Source organism: Electrona antarctica (assembly GCF_951216825.1).
Source record: "Electrona antarctica genome assembly, chromosome: 5".
NCBI lineage: Eukaryota > Metazoa > Chordata > Actinopteri > Myctophiformes > Myctophidae > Electrona > Electrona antarctica.
The window spans coordinates 47780941-47799297 of NC_136810.1; the positions used below are offsets into that span (position 1 = coordinate 47780941).

Sequence of the window (18357 nt, forward strand, 5' to 3'; positions counted from 1 at the left end):
TTATCATTATCATTATCATTATCTAACATTTACATGTTTTATAATTTTCCTGCCTTAAAATAGTTACATTTTAAACCCTTTAATGTCAGATTTCTTTCACAGAAAAAAAGATTCCTGCAGGGTTTATGCAGGTGGTGACACAGACTTGAATTGGATTATGTCCCATGTTCCGTTCATGGTTATTTACGTCAATGAAAGTGGTTTCGTGTTCAGTTTGACTGGTATTCAGGTTTTTTATTAACTTTTATTTGTAACTCTCTGAATTCCCCTATCATGAATGGTGAACATTCAGCTGACATGCAGTAGTGCCAGAGAAATGTTCTTCTTGGATTCTCAATAATTATATTATTATTATTAATTTGGGGGATTCAACATCCAAAAATCCAAACGGAAAAGTCCTATCTGATTGCATTAAACTACGTTAAACAACATGAAACTCACTTTGGGACTCACTTTATGCATGCGCATACCCCCTATAGTCTTTAGGCCCTGTCTCTCTGGTTTACAGGTCACTTTTCAAGTGGCCCTAAATATCAAAACTTGACTATTGTAACTCTCTCCTTACTGGCCTACCGGCATGCGCACTTAAGCCTCTCCAATTGATGCAGAATGCCGCAGTTCGCTTGGTCTTCAACCAGCCAAAATTCTCACATGTCTCTACTCTCTCCCCTTCTCCGCTCCCTCCATTGGCTCCCGGTTGCTGCCCGCACAGGCGCACAGAGTACAAAACTCTGATGCTGGCCTTTAAAACAACCAAAGGTATGGCACCCCCATATCTTCAAAGTCTGATCGGACCCTACAAGCCCTCCTCTACGCTCAGATCAGCCGACGCAGGGAAGCTTGAAGAACATTTCACTAAAAACGCAGCGACAATGCTCCACACTCCATCTTAGCCCGTAGCACTTGCCGCAGCACTTGCCCTAGCCTCGACGACCGTATAGGCGTATGCAAAGGCTCAATTTATGTAACTTAGATAGCATTTTATGTAGACATTGCACTCTGTAGTGTATACGCATATAGTTGCATTATATAGACATTTCAGTGTTCGACGGATGTTAGGTTCTTAGCTTATGTATGATTCTTGATGACTATTTTTCATGTATGTGTTGTTCTTGCTTAATCTCTCTGGATTAAGAGCGTTTGCTAAATGTCTAAATTGTAAATTGTAGTAGCATTTCATTTCACTTCTTGGGCCCTGCCTTGACGGGTAGTTTCACTGGGGTGGCCGGGTAACTGTTAATTATCACTGCTGAAATTCACTGTTCATTGTGATACAACATTATATTGATTATTATCACACGGCACGTGCCCCTTACCAGTTACCACCCAATCATCTTCAACCACTTATCCAGAGTCGGGTCGCAGCTGGAGGTAGCAGCTCCAGCAGAGAAACCCACATTTCCCTTTCTGTGTCCACATTAGCCAGCTCGGACTGTCTGGGAGATCCCGAGGCATTCCCAGGCCAGCGTGGAGATAATAATCCCACCACCTGGTCCTCAGTCTGTCCCGTGGCCTCTTCCCTAATTGGAAAGTCTCCCTGGGTAGGCGACCAGGAGGCATCCTAGAGATGCCCGAAACAACTACTGGCTCCTTTTCTATACAAAGGATCAGTGGCTCCTTTGTATGGATGACTCAGTTTCTAACCTTATCCCTAACGGATATGCCAGCCAACCTCCGGAGAAACCCATTTTCGTCCGTTTGTATCGATGAACTCGTTCTTTGGTAATGATCCACATTTCACGACCATAAGTGAGAGTAGGAACAAAGATTGGTTCCTTTTCTTCTAAAGTGTAATCTAAAATGTAAAGCGCCTTGGATAAAGGTGCTATATAAATGCATCACTTACCATTTTATAGCTCCTCTCCTCTGTATTATTTTTGAGGGGCGCTAGCCCCGATCCTATGTCCAGCTTTGAGGGTCTGTGTAAACAAACATTGAAGACAAAAGTGTGTAAACGAGGACGCAAATTGTGATTGGCCAGAATGAGATGACGGTATGATGATGTATGATTATGATGGGGGGCCTCTCCATCACTTCACACAGGTGTGATATTTTTTAATCCTATGTTGCTGAATTGAATACATAGGACAACAGTGGAAACAACAAGTCCCCAGACTTTCGTTTTGTGTTATCCTTTTAGCCCAAAAATGTCTGACTGTACCTTGCGCCGTTTGCATTTCTGTCTAATAAAGTAGTGGTTTTCAAGCTTTTTCATATCAAGGCCCATTAATTATTTGGCATTTGATCCACGGACCACCATTTGATGAGATTTAGCCTCGCAGACCCAAAACTGAAGAATACTTTGTTATCGTTAAGATGATCATGTTGTCCACAATTCAATGCTGTTGGCAAACGTTGATCAAAATAACAATTCTTCTACATTCTCTAATTGTGTAGACATTATTATTGAGAGAGTAAAATGAAACCAAATCATTTGGTTTTCATTTTTCGCTCTCAAGAGTTAAAGATCTATAAGGGTCCATTTGGTTACCAACTCCATCATTTGGCTGCATGGGGACCGCCTGGAACTCCCTCAAGGACCACTGGTGGGCGCCGGACCACTGGTTGAAAACCCACTGTAATAAAGTATTCAATCAAGAATCAATCAATCCTCTCCTCTCCCCAAAGTAATAACAATAACGCGTGCTCTCTTTTCTCCCTGGTCTCCAGGCTCCCCTCTCCTCCTGTTTGCGAATCGGCGTGACGTGCGTTTGGTGGACGCGGACGGCGTGCGGGGGGAGTCGGCGGTGGTCGTCAGTGACCTGGAGGACGCGGCGGCCGTGGACTTCCTGTACTCGGAGGGCCTGATATTCTGGACGGACGTCAGCGAGGAGGCCATCAAGCAGACCCACTGGAACCAGTCGTCCAACTGTAAGACCCACCGTTTACTCGCTGCTTCTTACTCACTCTGACACAGGGATGGGCAACTTTGACGATGGAGAGGGCCACTATATTTCCACACTCACTCCAGAGGGCCACATATATGCAATATGCATATTACTTTCGTAGCAAAAATAGCCGATCTACAAGTTCAAAACGTGTCGCATTGCGACGCGTTTTGAACTTGTAGATCAGCTATTTTTGCTCTATTTGAATTGAAATCCTGAATAATCTTTTGCTATTTTTGAATTTGAATCCTGAAAAGTAACCTTTTTATTTAATTTCAAATAGATTTAGTTATAGTTATGTTAACTTTAGGAACTAAATACAAATACAAATAGATTGGACATAAACAAATAGATTTAGTTATAGTTATGTTAACTTTAGGAACTAAATACAAATACAAATAGATTGGACATAAAAAAGGCAATAACATTTTAATACCAGTAATTAATAATAATACAACTTTATTTGTATAGCACCTTTCATGACATGAAATGCAGCTCAAAGTGCTTTACAGAGCAATGGAGAAAAAAATAAAATAAAAGCAAGGCATAAAACATTAAAATAATAGCAGTAATGCAATACAGTGAGGACATGAATAACAAGGAATTTAAATCAATAAAAGCAAGAGTGTAGGTCTTGAGCTGTGCTTTAAAAGTGTTAGAGGCTGCCTGTAGAAGGTATAATGGGAGTTTGTTCCACGCCGCCGGCCCGTAGAAGCAGAAAGCTGCTTCACCGTGTTTTTTAGTTGCCATTTTTAGGCACAGCGAACAGGCCAGCAGTGGAAGACCTCAGGGCCTTACCAGACTTTCCTCCGAGGTGGATAGCTATATGCTGGATAGTCTGCCGCAAGGTTACTCTGTGGTGGGAAAGTACGATATAATACAAGAGAATGACAGCTTGGCACGCGCGACAGTAACTTTTATGTTTTGTAGAAGAGGCAAACTAATATATTGTTTATGACGTTTATTTTACATGTGTACAGTGTAAACTTGAAACATTATTGTACTGTAAAAAGGTCTCTTTTCCCTTGATCTTTTATCTTTTTTAGTATAATAGTATTAGTTTACTATAATTAGATTAATACACGATAATCAACACTAACACTTTAATTTAGAACACACCCAAATCAAATCATACAAATATGTGTTCAATCAATCATTCAATCAAAGCAAACGGCATAAACAATATTAGTTTGCCTCTTCTACAAAAATAAAAGTTACAAGTTACTGTTGCGCGTGCCAAGCTGTCATTCTCTTGTACTTTCCCACCATGGAGTAACTTCGCGTCTCGGAGGACAGTCTGGTGAGACCATATTGGGGCAAGACGGGCAGTGTCGGTAGGCCAATCAGAGGCATGCGGGGCGTTACCATGTCTATGCTCGGACGTAGAATACATATACGCTTTTTCAACATGGTAAAGGTTTATGACGGTTATGCAAACATAATTGCAATTAGACGATTATGTAATAATTGTGACAGGACTATAATCCAAATTTGGATTTGCTTTGATGTTTGCTGTGAAGATTGATCGCCCAATGTCTTAGTACAGTGGTTCCAAAAGTGGGCTCCGGGGACCCCCAGGGGTCCTTGAGGCAGTTCCAGGGGGTCCCCAGCTAAATGATAGTTTTTGAACCAAATGGGCCCTTATGGGTCTGTAACTCTGAGAGTGTACAAATGGGACCCTAAAGAGTCAATTTGGTTCCATTTCTACACTCTCAGAGTTAAATTAACAGTGATTTTACAATACAAATTGGGGTCTCAGAGATAGAAATGCCATTAAATGGGGGTCCGTAGCCTGTTGCATATCAAACTGAGAGTCCTTTAAATGAAATGGTTGAGAATAATCACTGCTATAGAGCCATAAAAATGCTCTCTTATGGGCGTCCCTGGCATATCTTTTCTAATGGTGGTCCGCGGGCTAATTAGTGTCAATTTGGGAGTCCTCGACGTGAAGAAGTTTGGGAACCACTGTCTTAGTAAGTCTGATACTGATTGTCTCTAAACAGGCTGGAAACAGTCCTGACAGTCCAGAGCATACAGAAACACTGTCCTCTCTAGCAGGCTTGACTTGTTGCATTGACTTAATACTTTGTGTCTTTAACCCATTCTGACCTGAGATCAGATTCTAAAAATGTCTTCTACATCCTGACAGTTTTCTGAAAAACCTATGTTTCTATGTCAGTCGTTCTTCGATTTTTAAAAAATAGCAGACCTACAAGCTCGTAGCGCGCCACTCGGTGGCGCGCTATGAGCTTGTAGATCTGCTATTTTTCAATAGCTAAAGCATAACATAATGCTAACACCAACAGGGGTTCCCGCCCAAAATGGGTTAAACAGAGCATGGGGGGACTGTGCATTCCAAACTGTATTGCTATCAATATAAACTGGCCCTCGTAGAAAAACACCAGACTCTGGTGGGATATTAACCAGGCTGTGTTTATATAGACACACATATAGACACGCGGCGTGCTACCAGTAGTACAATAGTCTACTATTGCAGTGGTTCTCTCTCAGCGTGGGAGTCGGGAGTCGGGGTCCCCACGTGATTTTGAGGGCGGTCCAGTGAAGAGACAATTTACGGACTTTTCGGATGTTTTTAACCCATTTTGGGCGGGAACCCCTTTTGGTGTTAGCATTATGTTATGCTTTAGCTATTGAAAAATAGCAGATCTACAAGCTCATAGCGCGCCACCGAGTGGCGCGCTACGAGCTTGTAGATCTGCTATTTTTGAAAGATCGAAGAACGACTGACATAGAAACATAGCTTTTTCAGAAAACTGTCAGGATGTAGAAGACATTTTTAGAATCTGACCTCAGGTCAAAATGGGTTAATATCAAGAAAGAAAGAAAAACATGTCAATTACTGCATTAAAAGTAATTAACAAACTATACAAAACTGGTCAAACATTGGCCAAATAGATTGTCAAATAATATAAGAAAGAAGCAAGAATTTTGAAAATAGACACTCTAACAACAAGTGAAAAAATCAGACCTGTCTGTACTGTACTGTACTGTACTGTACTGTACTGTACTGTACTGTACTGTACTGTACTGTACTGTACTGTACTGTACTGTACTGTACTGTACTGTACTGTACTGTACTGTACAAGCTCTCATCCCTGGTGTGTGTGTGTGTGTGTGTGTGTGTGTGTGTGTGTGTGTGTGTGTGTGTGTGTGTGTGTGTGTGTGTGTGTGTGTGTGTGTGTGTGTGTGTGTGTGTGTGTGTGTGTGTGTGTGTGTGTGTGTGTGTGTGTGTGTGTGTGCATGCGCGCAGTGACAACAGTGACACTTGGTGGTCAACAAACGCTATTTCCGTACTCAGACATAGAGACTTACTCGGACATACGGACACACATTGCTGTCTATAGGAGTGGCTAGCACCACTCAAAACCACCGCTCATCTGCCAGTAGACCTGGGTGAGGTGCTGGAGTCACAATGAAGAATATGAAAAAAGAAAGGGAGGCTCCGCACACTCACTAGTTTGGGTCCTGGGCAAACGTGACCTGAAATGGTTTTGAAACCACTGTTCTGGTCTATCCTATGCTGTCCTCTCCCATTCAGCTTTCCTGCTGCCTGTCGCCATAAATATAACGTGATGGATAGTAAAACAATACTTACTCGCCGCCCTAAACATCCAGTACTATTTTGTGACACTAACACTTCTCTCTTTCTCTCTCTATCCATAGCACTGAAAGAGGCACTAGGAACGGGCCAGGCTGTAGTCGTCTCTGGACTGGACAGTCCCGATGGGCTCGCATGCGACTGGCTGGGAAGGAAGTTGTATTGGACAGACTCCGAGACCAATCGGATTGAAGTAGCAAACCTGGACGGAACCTCGCGGAAAGTCCTGTTCTGGCTGGACCTGGACCAGCCACGGGCGATAGCACTCAACCCTGCTCATCGGTAAGCAGAACACATGTGTGCACGGCACGTACGTACACACGCACGCGGCACACACACACGCATGTGGCTCGCACGCACGCACGCACGCACGCACGCACGCACTCACGCACGCACGCACGCACGCACGCACGCACGCACACGTCACACACACTGTAATTATGTCTTAGGGTGGGGGTCCTAAGACATCCCTGAATCGGTATGTATTTATACTCTCTATGTATAGCATACGTGCATTCACATCCGTTGGGACAAGAGTCATGGAAGCACTGAGACAGTGTTTTCCACCACTATGAACAATACCTTGCATGCCATGACGGTGTCATAACCCACCAGCAGAGACACTCAACACACTTGTTGAGTCTTTGCCAAGGCCGCCTGGAGCCGCCTGCACACATGAAGCCATAAATCATGACATGGCAGGGTATATTAACGCAGTGGCTGCTGCCCCTGTTCTGGCAGACAACTCTAATGTTGCACTGTATAAATGTCCTGAGTGCTAATTTAACTAGTTCAACCCTGGCGTCCCCAATTTGGGCATGTTCGTCCGTCCGTATAGGCGAACACGTGATGTTCAAACCTTTTCAAAAAATAGTGAAAATAGCAGATCTACAAGCTCTCAATGTGTCACATTGTAACACGTTTTGGGCTTGTAGACCAGTTGTTTTATTAAATATAAGATTATCGGGCTTAAGATGCACATGCACGCAAGGAAGCAGGAGACTAATTAATGTTATATTATGTCAATTAATCATTTGATGAATCTTATTCTTTATTTGATCATATAATGGGACATAATGTATATATTGGCAGACAGCGGACGGTGGGTGCATTAAGATGCAGGGAGAGAGAGAGAGCCCAAAGGAAACCAGTCCAATCGAAAAGTTGACGAGCGTATTTGTTAGCTGAGCGTTTCCTTCCCCTGTTGTGCTTAACCTCACACTGACATTTCCATACTCTCAATATGGACTGTGTGTGTGTGTGTGTGTGTGTGTGTGTGTGTGTGTGTGTGTGTGTGTGTGTGTGTGTGTGTGTGTGTGTGTGTGTGTGTGTGTGTGTGTGTGTGTGTGTGTGTGTGTGTGTGTGTGTGTGTGTGTGTGTGTGGAAACACTATATGTCAGCATATAAAACCTGCCCTTCTTCTGATGGATTTATTTGTGCTGATAGATTTACTCCTCTTGGAATAGAAGAGAATAGAACAGAGAGGATATTACAGCTGAAGAATAGCCCTTTACCCTGGATGTGAACTTCAGACCAGCCTGTCTGTCTGTCACTGATTAACTCCAGGGAACAACAAGCACAACTGTTTCTGGACCCCGAGTTAATATGGCCTTTATTTGACCATCAAAGGGAGAGATCACTAGTTGTCATATCAAATGTAGTGATTTTTACTCTAATGTGACCGCTGGATATTCCAATAATGTCCACGTTGCATTGTGGTTGCCAACCATGCAGGCACTCTGGCCTGGTATAGAACAGTAATAACCTTAATAAAACACTCTCCTTGTAACCTGGTGTTGCTCAACGCTGCTTCTAGTTTAAACAGGTTTGCGTGCGTGCGTGAGTTTTTTAAGATTTAAAAACCAGGCAACCCAATTCCCAATATGATATTTGAATGTTATGCTATCTATCTGCTGCTGCATTAAGGAAGCCAAACACAAATACGTTTTACTCTTATGTACCTGTACACAAGATGTAACAATAAAGTACAACCTAACCTAACCTTGAATATTACACACACAACATATATATAGATAGATATATATATATATATGACATTTGATAATTAACGCAATACAGATTGAATAGATCACATGTAGCATCGATTTCTTTGTTTTGTAGCAAAATGCTTGCTTTACTGAGCAGAGGATATCCAGATGATATACTTATTCAGAACCAGGCCTGGACTGGCCACTTGCACCCAACAAATTAATAAATATGCAGAAAGAACATTTTGGCGACCCAATTGAAATCTCAAAAGACCCATCCATCCATCTTCAACCGCTTATCCGTAGTCGGGTCGCGGGGGCAACAGCTCCACCAGAGAGCTCCAGATTTTCCTTTCCAGAGCAACATTAGTAACTGGTCTGCCCGGGGGTCTCCTCCCAGTGAGACGTGCCTCGAGGACCTCAATAGGGAGACCCTCGAGAGGCATCGTTTTATGTGTTTACTTTTAAATACAAACTGTGTGTGTGTGTGTGTGTGTGTGTGTGTGTGTGTGTGTGTGTGTGCCTGTGTGTGTGTGTGTGCCTGTGTGTGCGTCTGTCCATCCGTCCGTCCGTGGTGAATGCGTGCACGTGCACGTGTGTGTGTGTGTGGTTGTCTTTTTTGGTACTTTTGATCACATTTCCTTCAGATGTTAGTTGTGCTAATGACTAAGAGTAGACCCCCCCCCCCACTCTCTCTCTCTCTCTCTCTCTCTCTCTCTCTCTCTCTCTCTCTCTCTCTCTCTCTCTCTCTCTCTATCTGTCTCCCTCTATCTCTCTATCTCTCTCGCCCTCCCTCCCTCGGGTTTCCTGAGCTGTAATTGTTGTTTCTACCCCACTGGCCAAAGGAATGCTGATCTGTCTGTTACTCTAAAACTGTGTCAGCGTGCGTGACACACACACACACACACACACACACACACACACACACACACACACACACACACACACACACACACACACACACACACACACACACACACACACACAATGTATATTATGTGATTGTTTACAATACAAAACACAGTTGCTATTTATCGTATTTTGTCTGTTATGGTGGTCAAATTTCAATTCCATGTACTCTTTAGGTTTTTGAGTTTGAATTCTGCTCTCTTTTTATACATCATCTTTTTAAAAAGTATACACACTGACAGTACTCTTATAAGAATGGCTGGAATAATGGAATGAAATAAATAGCGCTGTCGCCTCACAGCTAGAATGTCCTGGGTTCGATTCCCGCCGGGGACGCTGTGGGCACTGGGGTCGTGTTCTCTGCTCCGCGTCATCAGGGCCCATATCTTAGGAAGGTTGGCAAAAGGGCCTTTTTGTGTGGAGTTTGCATGTTCTCCCCGTGTCCCCTATGGTAGGTACCCTCACAAAAAAACATGCAGTAAACCTGGTCTCTAAAACTGCCTCCCCCTGACCAGCCAGTGAGCCTGAAAAACAAAGGGTTACAAAATCGTTGTATCATTTTTTTTAAAGAAATAAATAAAATGTAAAATGAGACAGAATGACTGGAAAGCAAGAGTGGGAAGAAAAATCGAGAGGATAGCTGGACGGACAGAAATTAACCCATTAAGACCATTCTATAAAATATCTTCTAAATCCTGACATTTTTCAGATTCTTTTTCTTTTTTCAGTAGTTTGCATAATCGTCAATGACCCCCAAAAAATGATTTCAGGGAGGTTTTTGAAAATAGCAGATCTTCGGGCCGTGCTGTGAGCTTTTGTATCTGCTATTTTTGAACAGCCAAAGTTTAAAATAATGGTTAATAGTGGTTAAAAGCTGTCACAGTTGAAAGTGTCACAGATGCGTTCAGGTCTTAATGGGATAAAATAGAGAAATAAAGGCAAAAGAAATAAAGTATTTAGTACATTTTCTCCTGACACATTGATGCAGGAACGAGAGCCGAGTGGCTGCTTTTCTTTTCGTCTTCTCTTTCTCTGTCTCTCTCTCTAGTTCTCTCCCGTCCTTCCCAGTAATTCATACAGTAGATTGGGGGAGTTGTTATTGTAAATCCTTCTACTTACAGTGGAGTATCTGCGTGGAAAGTAGCTGCTCTCTCCAGCAGAGTTCACCACATTACAATAACAGCGACGTACCAGAACTTTCAAATGGCCAGACAGACAGGAGTGTAACGGCGAGCCGTTTATTATGATTGTTATTTCTGGTATTGTTATTTATTTCATGGTTATGGTTGGATAAATATATATATGTGTACTTGTAGCTATTTCCATATATATATTTATACTAACGAACTATTGGTCATATACAGTTATGGAGCTACGGTTATTGTATCCATATTATGTGTATCGTCTGCTTGATAGTCTTGTTTACGCTGCGCTGGCCATGAGGCACCACTATGGCCAGTGTTGCTGTTGTGGTTACTGTGCTTATCCCAGCTACAGACTAAAGTTGTCCCTTCTCGCTTGCCATCTCTCGCGAGAACCGGTAGAAGCCGCGTGAGGGCACACACAACACAGCTTCTGAATCATTCCTTCACTCATTTAGGCCTGACGTCGAAATAAAAGAAAAAAAAGTCTTCTGAAAGAATATATATATTCAAAGATTTGTGCCGCATTTTCACGATTTTTCAAAAATAGCAGACCTACAAGCTCTATGAGCTTGTAGATCTGCTATTTTTCAATAGCTAAAGTATTACATAATGCTTAGTTAAAACACCAAGGGGTTCCCGCCCAGATTGGGTTAATTCCATTCCATGGTCACTGAACTAAATATTGGACCCAATCATCACAAGGCACACAATATTTACAAGATGTTCATACTAAAATGGCTTTCTTTAGCGAGACAAATCAGGAGAAAATCTACTTTGTTGTCGACCTTTCTCTATGCCTGCAGCAACACACTCTCGCGAGATTTGGGAATATATCTGAAGTGTCTCTCTGTCCATCTGCGGTGTGACGGACGACACATAGAGGGCTTTGACTGGCCCTATATTTTAGATGTGAATATTATAATGTGAAATTAATGGACATATTAAAAGTGCAAACCACGCCTACTTAGGAGACCAAATTGTGTAGGATTTGTAGTCCATTTCGCCTCTAGTGGCTCCAACAGAGATCATATATCTTCATAATATCAAAAATCTTTGGTAAAATGAATGGACATATTAAAAGTGAAATAAAATGTGTGTTCCAATGCTTAATAATGTCATTTTCTGTCACTGTCTTGGTTGATGGGGGCTGATTTGGGAATCATGACATTTGCCATGTTATTTCTCCTACATCAGTGTGCACTGTGCTAACGTTCACATTCACAATCAGGTCATTCACAACACCTGAAAAAATAAAAGCTTTCCTATATAAAGACAATGTTTGATTGACTATGTCACAATGCCAAAACTTTGTGCAGCAGTAGGCTGTAAACAAATCTGTCGGGGGAGAAGCAAACCACGCCTACTTAGGAGACCAAATTGTGTAGGATTTGTAGTGCATTTCGCCTCTAGTGGCTCCAACCGAGATCATATATCTTCATAATATCAAAAATCTTTGGTAAAACTCATGTTCTCCCCATTCTCTTCCTGTTTCCAGCTACATGTATTGGACCGATTGGGGGGAGGAGCCGAGGATAGAGCGCGCTGGCATGGACGGCAGCAACAGGTACTGTGTTCTATCAACGCTAACGAGCCTAGCAGTCCTTTGTTTGCCTGCCTGTCTGTTTAACCCATTTTGGCCTGACGACAATTTTTTAAAATGTCTTCTAAATCCTGAAATACCTATGTTTCTATATCAGTGGTGTTCAATATTTCATGTCAAGGAACCCAAAAAATTGATGTAAGAGGCAGCTGAACCCCATCTGAAAATGTGTAGTTCGAGGGACCGCCCCACAAGCAAAGATTTGAGTTAAAAACGTTTGCTCTGAAAGAATATATATTCAAAGATTTGCGCCACATTTTCACGATTTTTCAAAACCAGCAGATCTACAAGCTCGTAGTGCGGCACTCAGCCACGCTGTGAGCTTGTAGATCACCAAAAGGGGTTCCCCTCCAGGGCCCTCCTGAATGGGTTATGGGCTCGATACACTGTGTTGTATGTGGTGACAGTGTCACACACCAAAAACAGCTCACAAAAACAGTGCTGTGAGCTTGTAGATCGGCTATTTCCCGCGCACGACATCGCAAATAAAAATGTGTTCCGGATCAGAAGATATTTCTCTTTTTTTGCTCAATGATGTACTGTATGTCTTGTTGTTTGTGGGAGCGGAAGGTCCTTGGAGTATATTTTCTCTGGGTATTTTTGTCATTTTATTGCCTGTGATCAGCGGTTTGCCTCAGTGCTTTCCATGCAGGCACATGATGTTCTTTGACGTCCACACCACACATGGGAGACATTGTCAGCCATCACACTGCGTGTGTAATAACACAGTGTGGAGGTCCTTGCAGATCGATGCGTTCTTTGTGGATGTCACATAACAAAATTGTTTTTCTAGAGTTTGGAAAAAAAATTGTGAGCTAATTTTGATTATCTCTTTCTCTGTCTGTGTCCAACAGGAAAGTGATCGTGGATGTGGATATATACTGGCCTAATGGTTCTCTCTCCCCATAGGAAAGTGATAGTGGACGTGGATATATACTGGCCTAATGGTTCTCTCTCTCCATAGGAAAGTGATAGTGGACGTGGATATATACTGGCCTAATGGTCCTCTCTCTCTCCATAGGAAAGTGATCGTGGACGTGGGTATATACTGGCCTAATGGTCCTCTCTCTCTCCATAGGAAAGTGATCGTGGACGTGGATATATACTGGCCTAATGGTCTGACGATAGACTTGGTGGAGCAGAAGTTGTACTGGGCCGACGCCAAGCTCAGCTTCATCCACAGAGCTAACCTGGATGGATCTTCACGGTAAGCGTGTGTGTGTGTGTGTGTGTGTGTGTGTGTGTGTGTGTGGTGTGTGTGTGTGTGTGTGTGTGTGTGTGTGTGTGTGTGTGTGTGCATGTTATGGGTGTGAGAGAGACTGAGAGGGAAAATCTGAGAGATGTTTTACTTTGAGGAAAAATATGCGATGCGAGAAGGATGCAATGTGTATTTGAGTGCGGCTACTTTTTCAAAGATCCACTTGTATGTACTACACGCACGCTCACACACGCACACACACACACACACACACACACACACACACACACACACACACACACACACACACACACACACACACACACACACACACACACACACACACACACACACACTCGCTACCTATATGGCCCTCTTGTTGATGTCCCACAGATGGACTCTGAACTCACACTAACCCTGTTGAACCTCCATCATAACACACATGCTAATGGAGGTAGAGGAGGAATGTGCGTGTGAGTGTGTGTGTGTGTGTGTGTGTGAGGCAAAGGATGAAGAGAGGAGCAGAAGAAGAAGAGAGAGAGGGAGTGCTAGTACAGTAGGAGGAGAGGGCGAGAGAAACAGGGCAGGCGGGACACAGCGGAGGAGAGAAAGTGAGAAAGGAATGGAGAGAGAGAGAGAGAGAACGAGAGAACGAGAGTATGTGAGAGTTGTCCAACACAAACACAGCTCTGGTGTGGAGGGAGGCCCCAATGAAAACACACTCAGCCCATACTCAGTCCTATGGCCTCTCTCTCTCTCTCTCTCTCTCTCTCTCTCTCTCTCTCTCCCTATCGTTCTCATTCTGATTGACCCCTGCCACTCCAATGCTGCCTTTCTTGCCCCCCCCCCCTCCCCCCCCTGATTGGGTAGACATCTATTCCAATCATCTTCTCTGTGTCTCTCTGTCTATTGGTCTCCCATCCACTCCCCCCTCTCTGTCTCAATATTTTACCTTTCTCCCTATTTCCAACCGCACCCCCCTCCCCCGCCCCTATGCAATTCTCATTGTACGGCCAGATTTGCTTTTTATTCTCGCAATGTCTGCCCCCCCCCCCCCTATCCACATATTGATTGCGTTAAAACCGATTGCACATGTGAATAACATAAAAGGGGGAGAACGTGATGCAGCTCTAATAGACAGGCTCGCTCTCTCTCACACACACACACACACACACACACACACACACACACACACACACACACACACACACACACATAGAGGCAAGATGACGCAATGGACACATTACACACATCTATGTAACTATAGTAGGTAGTCATCATAGGTCAATTCTAACATTGATCTATCTGACTAGGCAAGGCATGCAGTCAGTATACTGTACTGTGTATTTCAGTTCAAGTAGCCTAGTTAAACTCTTGGCCTCTTGGACAGCAGCAGTGTGTTGCAAAAGTCAGTCTGTTAGATAGACGGTAGACTCTTACTTCAGACAGACTTTTGCAACACACTGCTGCTAGTGGGCCGACATATACAGGAATAATTCTCAAGGACTCATAATCGTACAACGTTGACTTTGGCCCCGCAGTTCATGCAGCCCTCGGAGCATTGGAAAACATTTCGGATGGTTTCTGCATACTCTCTTGTACTGTGTACTGTAGGTCAGTGCCGTTACTGTTAGTCATCGGTCAGCAATCACAATCATTTCATTTCATTTTAGGATTTCATTTTACCAGCAGCATTTCTGAACCTTTATGTTTGAAGTGCAATGCAAACTAATGCAATGCAATGAAGTAATGGTTTGTTATTACACTTGTTTACTTGTTAGCGGCCCAAACCTCTAGTAAGGTTAAACAGCGTCTATTGTCACATCTACATACAATACAGCAATTAGTTGGGTCGTTTACGGCAGTTCCGTGACCACAGAGAGCAAAGGTCCGTTTCTCAATGGATGTGTCATCTGAATCCATTCCAAGCATTAGTTTTGCACAAAAAACACTCCTTGGGCTAAAAACGGCCATAGCCACTTGCCCAAATGTGCTCAAATGTGCTGACCTCAGCACATTTGTGAGGACGGCTATGGCTGTTTTTAGCCCAAGGAGTGTTTTTTGTGCAAAACTAATGCTTGGAATGGATTCAGAATCCTGAAAACCCCCTAGTTTAGTAGTTTGACACATTACATGCTACTGAAAGCAGAATGAATTTGAGGTAATTTTGCCTTATTGTGCCTTAACATGTTTTTGATGGTGGCCATATGGATTTGGGGCTCTCATGAATTTTCCCCGCATTTTTGCGATTTACATGGGGGCTCAATTTGTTTAATAACCCTCCTAGACTACAAATCCATTGAAAAACGGACCTTTGCTCTCCGCGGTCACGGAACTGCCGTAACATTTTCATGTCAAGGACCCCCAAATTATGTACTTGGCCTCCTCTGACCCCATTTTGAAAAGATTTGGTGCCAGCAGGGACCGACCTTAGAGAAGTATTCAAAATCTCCCACAATGTTTCAAGCCAAAAAACAAAAATAAATCCAAAATAGCAGATCTACAATCTCACAATGGGCAGCAGTTTGACAGGTTGTGAGCTTGAATATCGGCTAATGATCTAAAACATACTATAGTAACACATGTTTTTGGGGGGACCCCCCCTCCCCCCTCAAGGACCCCGCCCTGGGGGGCCCCTGGACCCCACTTTGAGAACCACTGCAATGCAGCACAGTTTTGGGCACACGTGTTGTCATGGTGATAGGAGTATAGGCTCATTGATCAGTACACAGAGAGAGAGAGAAAGAGAGAGAGAGAGAATAAAACATTGATAGAATAAGAAAGTGTTAAATAGAGAGAGGGAGATGAGAACCGAGGGCGAGAGAGAGAGAGAGAGAGAGAGAGAGAGGCCCTTTTCATCTGAATGTGTCTGACAGCTCTGAGTAATGAAACTATTTGCTGTATTTTTTTAATAACTACTACACACAACACACACGCACGCACGCACGCACGCACGCACGCACGCACGCACGCACGCACGCACGCACTGAAACGCAGCGGAGCAGTGAAATCTGGAGCTAGTTAATGTTTTTTCACCTAAACCTATGTTGGCCCTCTCCACACACACGTTATTACAACACACACGTCTCACACACACTCGCGCACACAGACGCTGCACGTAGCGAGACTTAAAACCATGATTGATGAAGGCAGGTTTCTGCAGTATTGATATTCTAAACACAAGCCTCCTTTGAACCTCCGTCCAAGTATGTGTGCGTGCGCACGTAGGCGCGCGTCTGTCTGTCTGTCTGTCTGTCTGTCTGTCTGTCTGTCTGTCTGTCTGTCTGTCTGTCTGTCTGTCTGTCTGTCTGTCTGTCTGTCTGTCTGTCTGTCTGTCTGTCTGTCTGTCTGTCTGTCTGTCTGTCTGTCTGTCTGTCTGTCTGTCTGTCTGCCTGCCTGCCTGCCTGCCTGCCTGTCTGTCTGTCTGTCTGTCTGTCTGTCTGTATGTTTGCCTGCATGTGTTACTAAAATAAACTCTGACTCTGGAACTGATTTTTACTCGCCTTTTAAGCCATTTAAAGGGCAATGCCACTCATTTTCAACATTGAACTATGGGATTAATATACCTTATAGAGCAGTGGTTCTCAAAGTTGGGCCCGGGGACCCCTAGGGGTACTTGAGGGTACCCTAGGTAAATTAGAGATAGTTAGGAACCAAATGGATCCTTATGGGTGTGTTAAATTAACATTGATTTTACAATATATATTGGGGGTCCCAGAGATAGAAATGCCATTGGGTTGAGAATCACTGCTAGAGCCGTCCGCGGGCTAATTAGTGTCAATTTTTGGGGTTCTTGACATGAAAAGGTTTGAGAACCACTGCCTTAGAGTTATGTGTGTGTAAATTAGAAGCCCCCCCCCTACTGTTTTGCCTAGAAGTGGCGAATTGCTGGTTAGGGCCATGTGATCAGTGACATACGAAAGGTGTGCTCTTTGGCCTGCAGAGTACACTGTACATACATGCGCCCAACAATCAGTTCTCCACTTCTAGGCAAAACAGAAAATGCAGACCCGAGACCCATTCTACAAAGGCCTTCTAATCCAGCAGGCCTATAAATCAGTACCATGTATTTTGCTTTCCTCAGAGGCAGAAGAATAAGATTCTAAATTGACACACTTTCAAGATTTTTCAATTTTTTTCAAAAGTAGCCGATGTATATTCTATGTCTGAGAACCATGCACTGTTCTAAACCACAATTCAAAAACCCACAAGTTTTCTGAGATATATAAATAAAACCTAAAACAATGCTTCATGTTTTCTTTCCCTCCATCTAAATGTTGATTGATGTGACACTTTCTTATCACTTTGAACTTGGCTTCCCTATTTTGGTCATGTTGTTATTGGCCCAAAAGTTACAGAGCTTGTACACTGGGCTGTTTTCACTATTTATATTTTCTTTTTATCACACAAAATAGGTTGTTAGTGGTTAAGCAAACACACACACACACACACACACACACACACACGCACACGCACACGCACACGCACACACACAGCATCTAACTAAAAGTGTGCTCTTGTTTTCACCCTCTCCCAGTGAGACCGTGGTGGAGGGCACGCTGACCCATCCGTTTGCCTTGACGCTGTCCGATGAGACGCTGTACTGGACGGACTGGCAGACACGCTCCATTCACGCCTGCAACAAACACAGCGGAGACAAGACCCGGGAGATACTCAGCGGCATCTACTCGCCCATGGACATCCAAGTCCTGGGGCCGCAGAGACAGCCCTATAGTAAGTGGTGTGTGTGTGCGTGCGTGCGTGCGTGCGTGCGTGCGTGCGTGCATGCGTGCGTGCGTGCGTGCGCATAACAGAGACAGCAGTTTCCTGTATGTTTGTTTGGATAGAGAGAGAAATAGACCGATTGTTCTAATGGATGTAAAGAAAGATACACGGTATGGACTGACGTCGAGACAGACTGACGTTGAGACAGACGTCAGTCTGACGTCATTAATCATAACATTTTGAAACTGGAAGAAGTGTTGACAGGATGTGGAAAAGCAAATGCAA

The 18357-nt window shown here is 43.5% G+C and overlaps 1 protein-coding gene across 1 annotated transcript in view; it reads left to right on the plus strand.

Moving 5' to 3' along the window:
* Positions 1-18357, plus strand: part of LOC306924015 (low-density lipoprotein receptor-related protein 5-like) — a gene marked incomplete at its 3' end in the record, with an annotated part of 33161 nt that overhangs the window by 13986 nt on the left and 818 nt on the right. The window contains exons 2-6 of the mRNA XM_079502358.1: positions 2671-2871; positions 6573-6789; positions 12045-12113; positions 13228-13356; positions 17885-18081. Coding sequence (XP_079358484.1) covers positions 2671-2871; positions 6573-6789; positions 12045-12113; positions 13228-13356; positions 17885-18081 — 813 coding nt within the window. The remainder of the gene's footprint in view (positions 1-2670; positions 2872-6572; positions 6790-12044; positions 12114-13227; positions 13357-17884; positions 18082-18357) is intronic.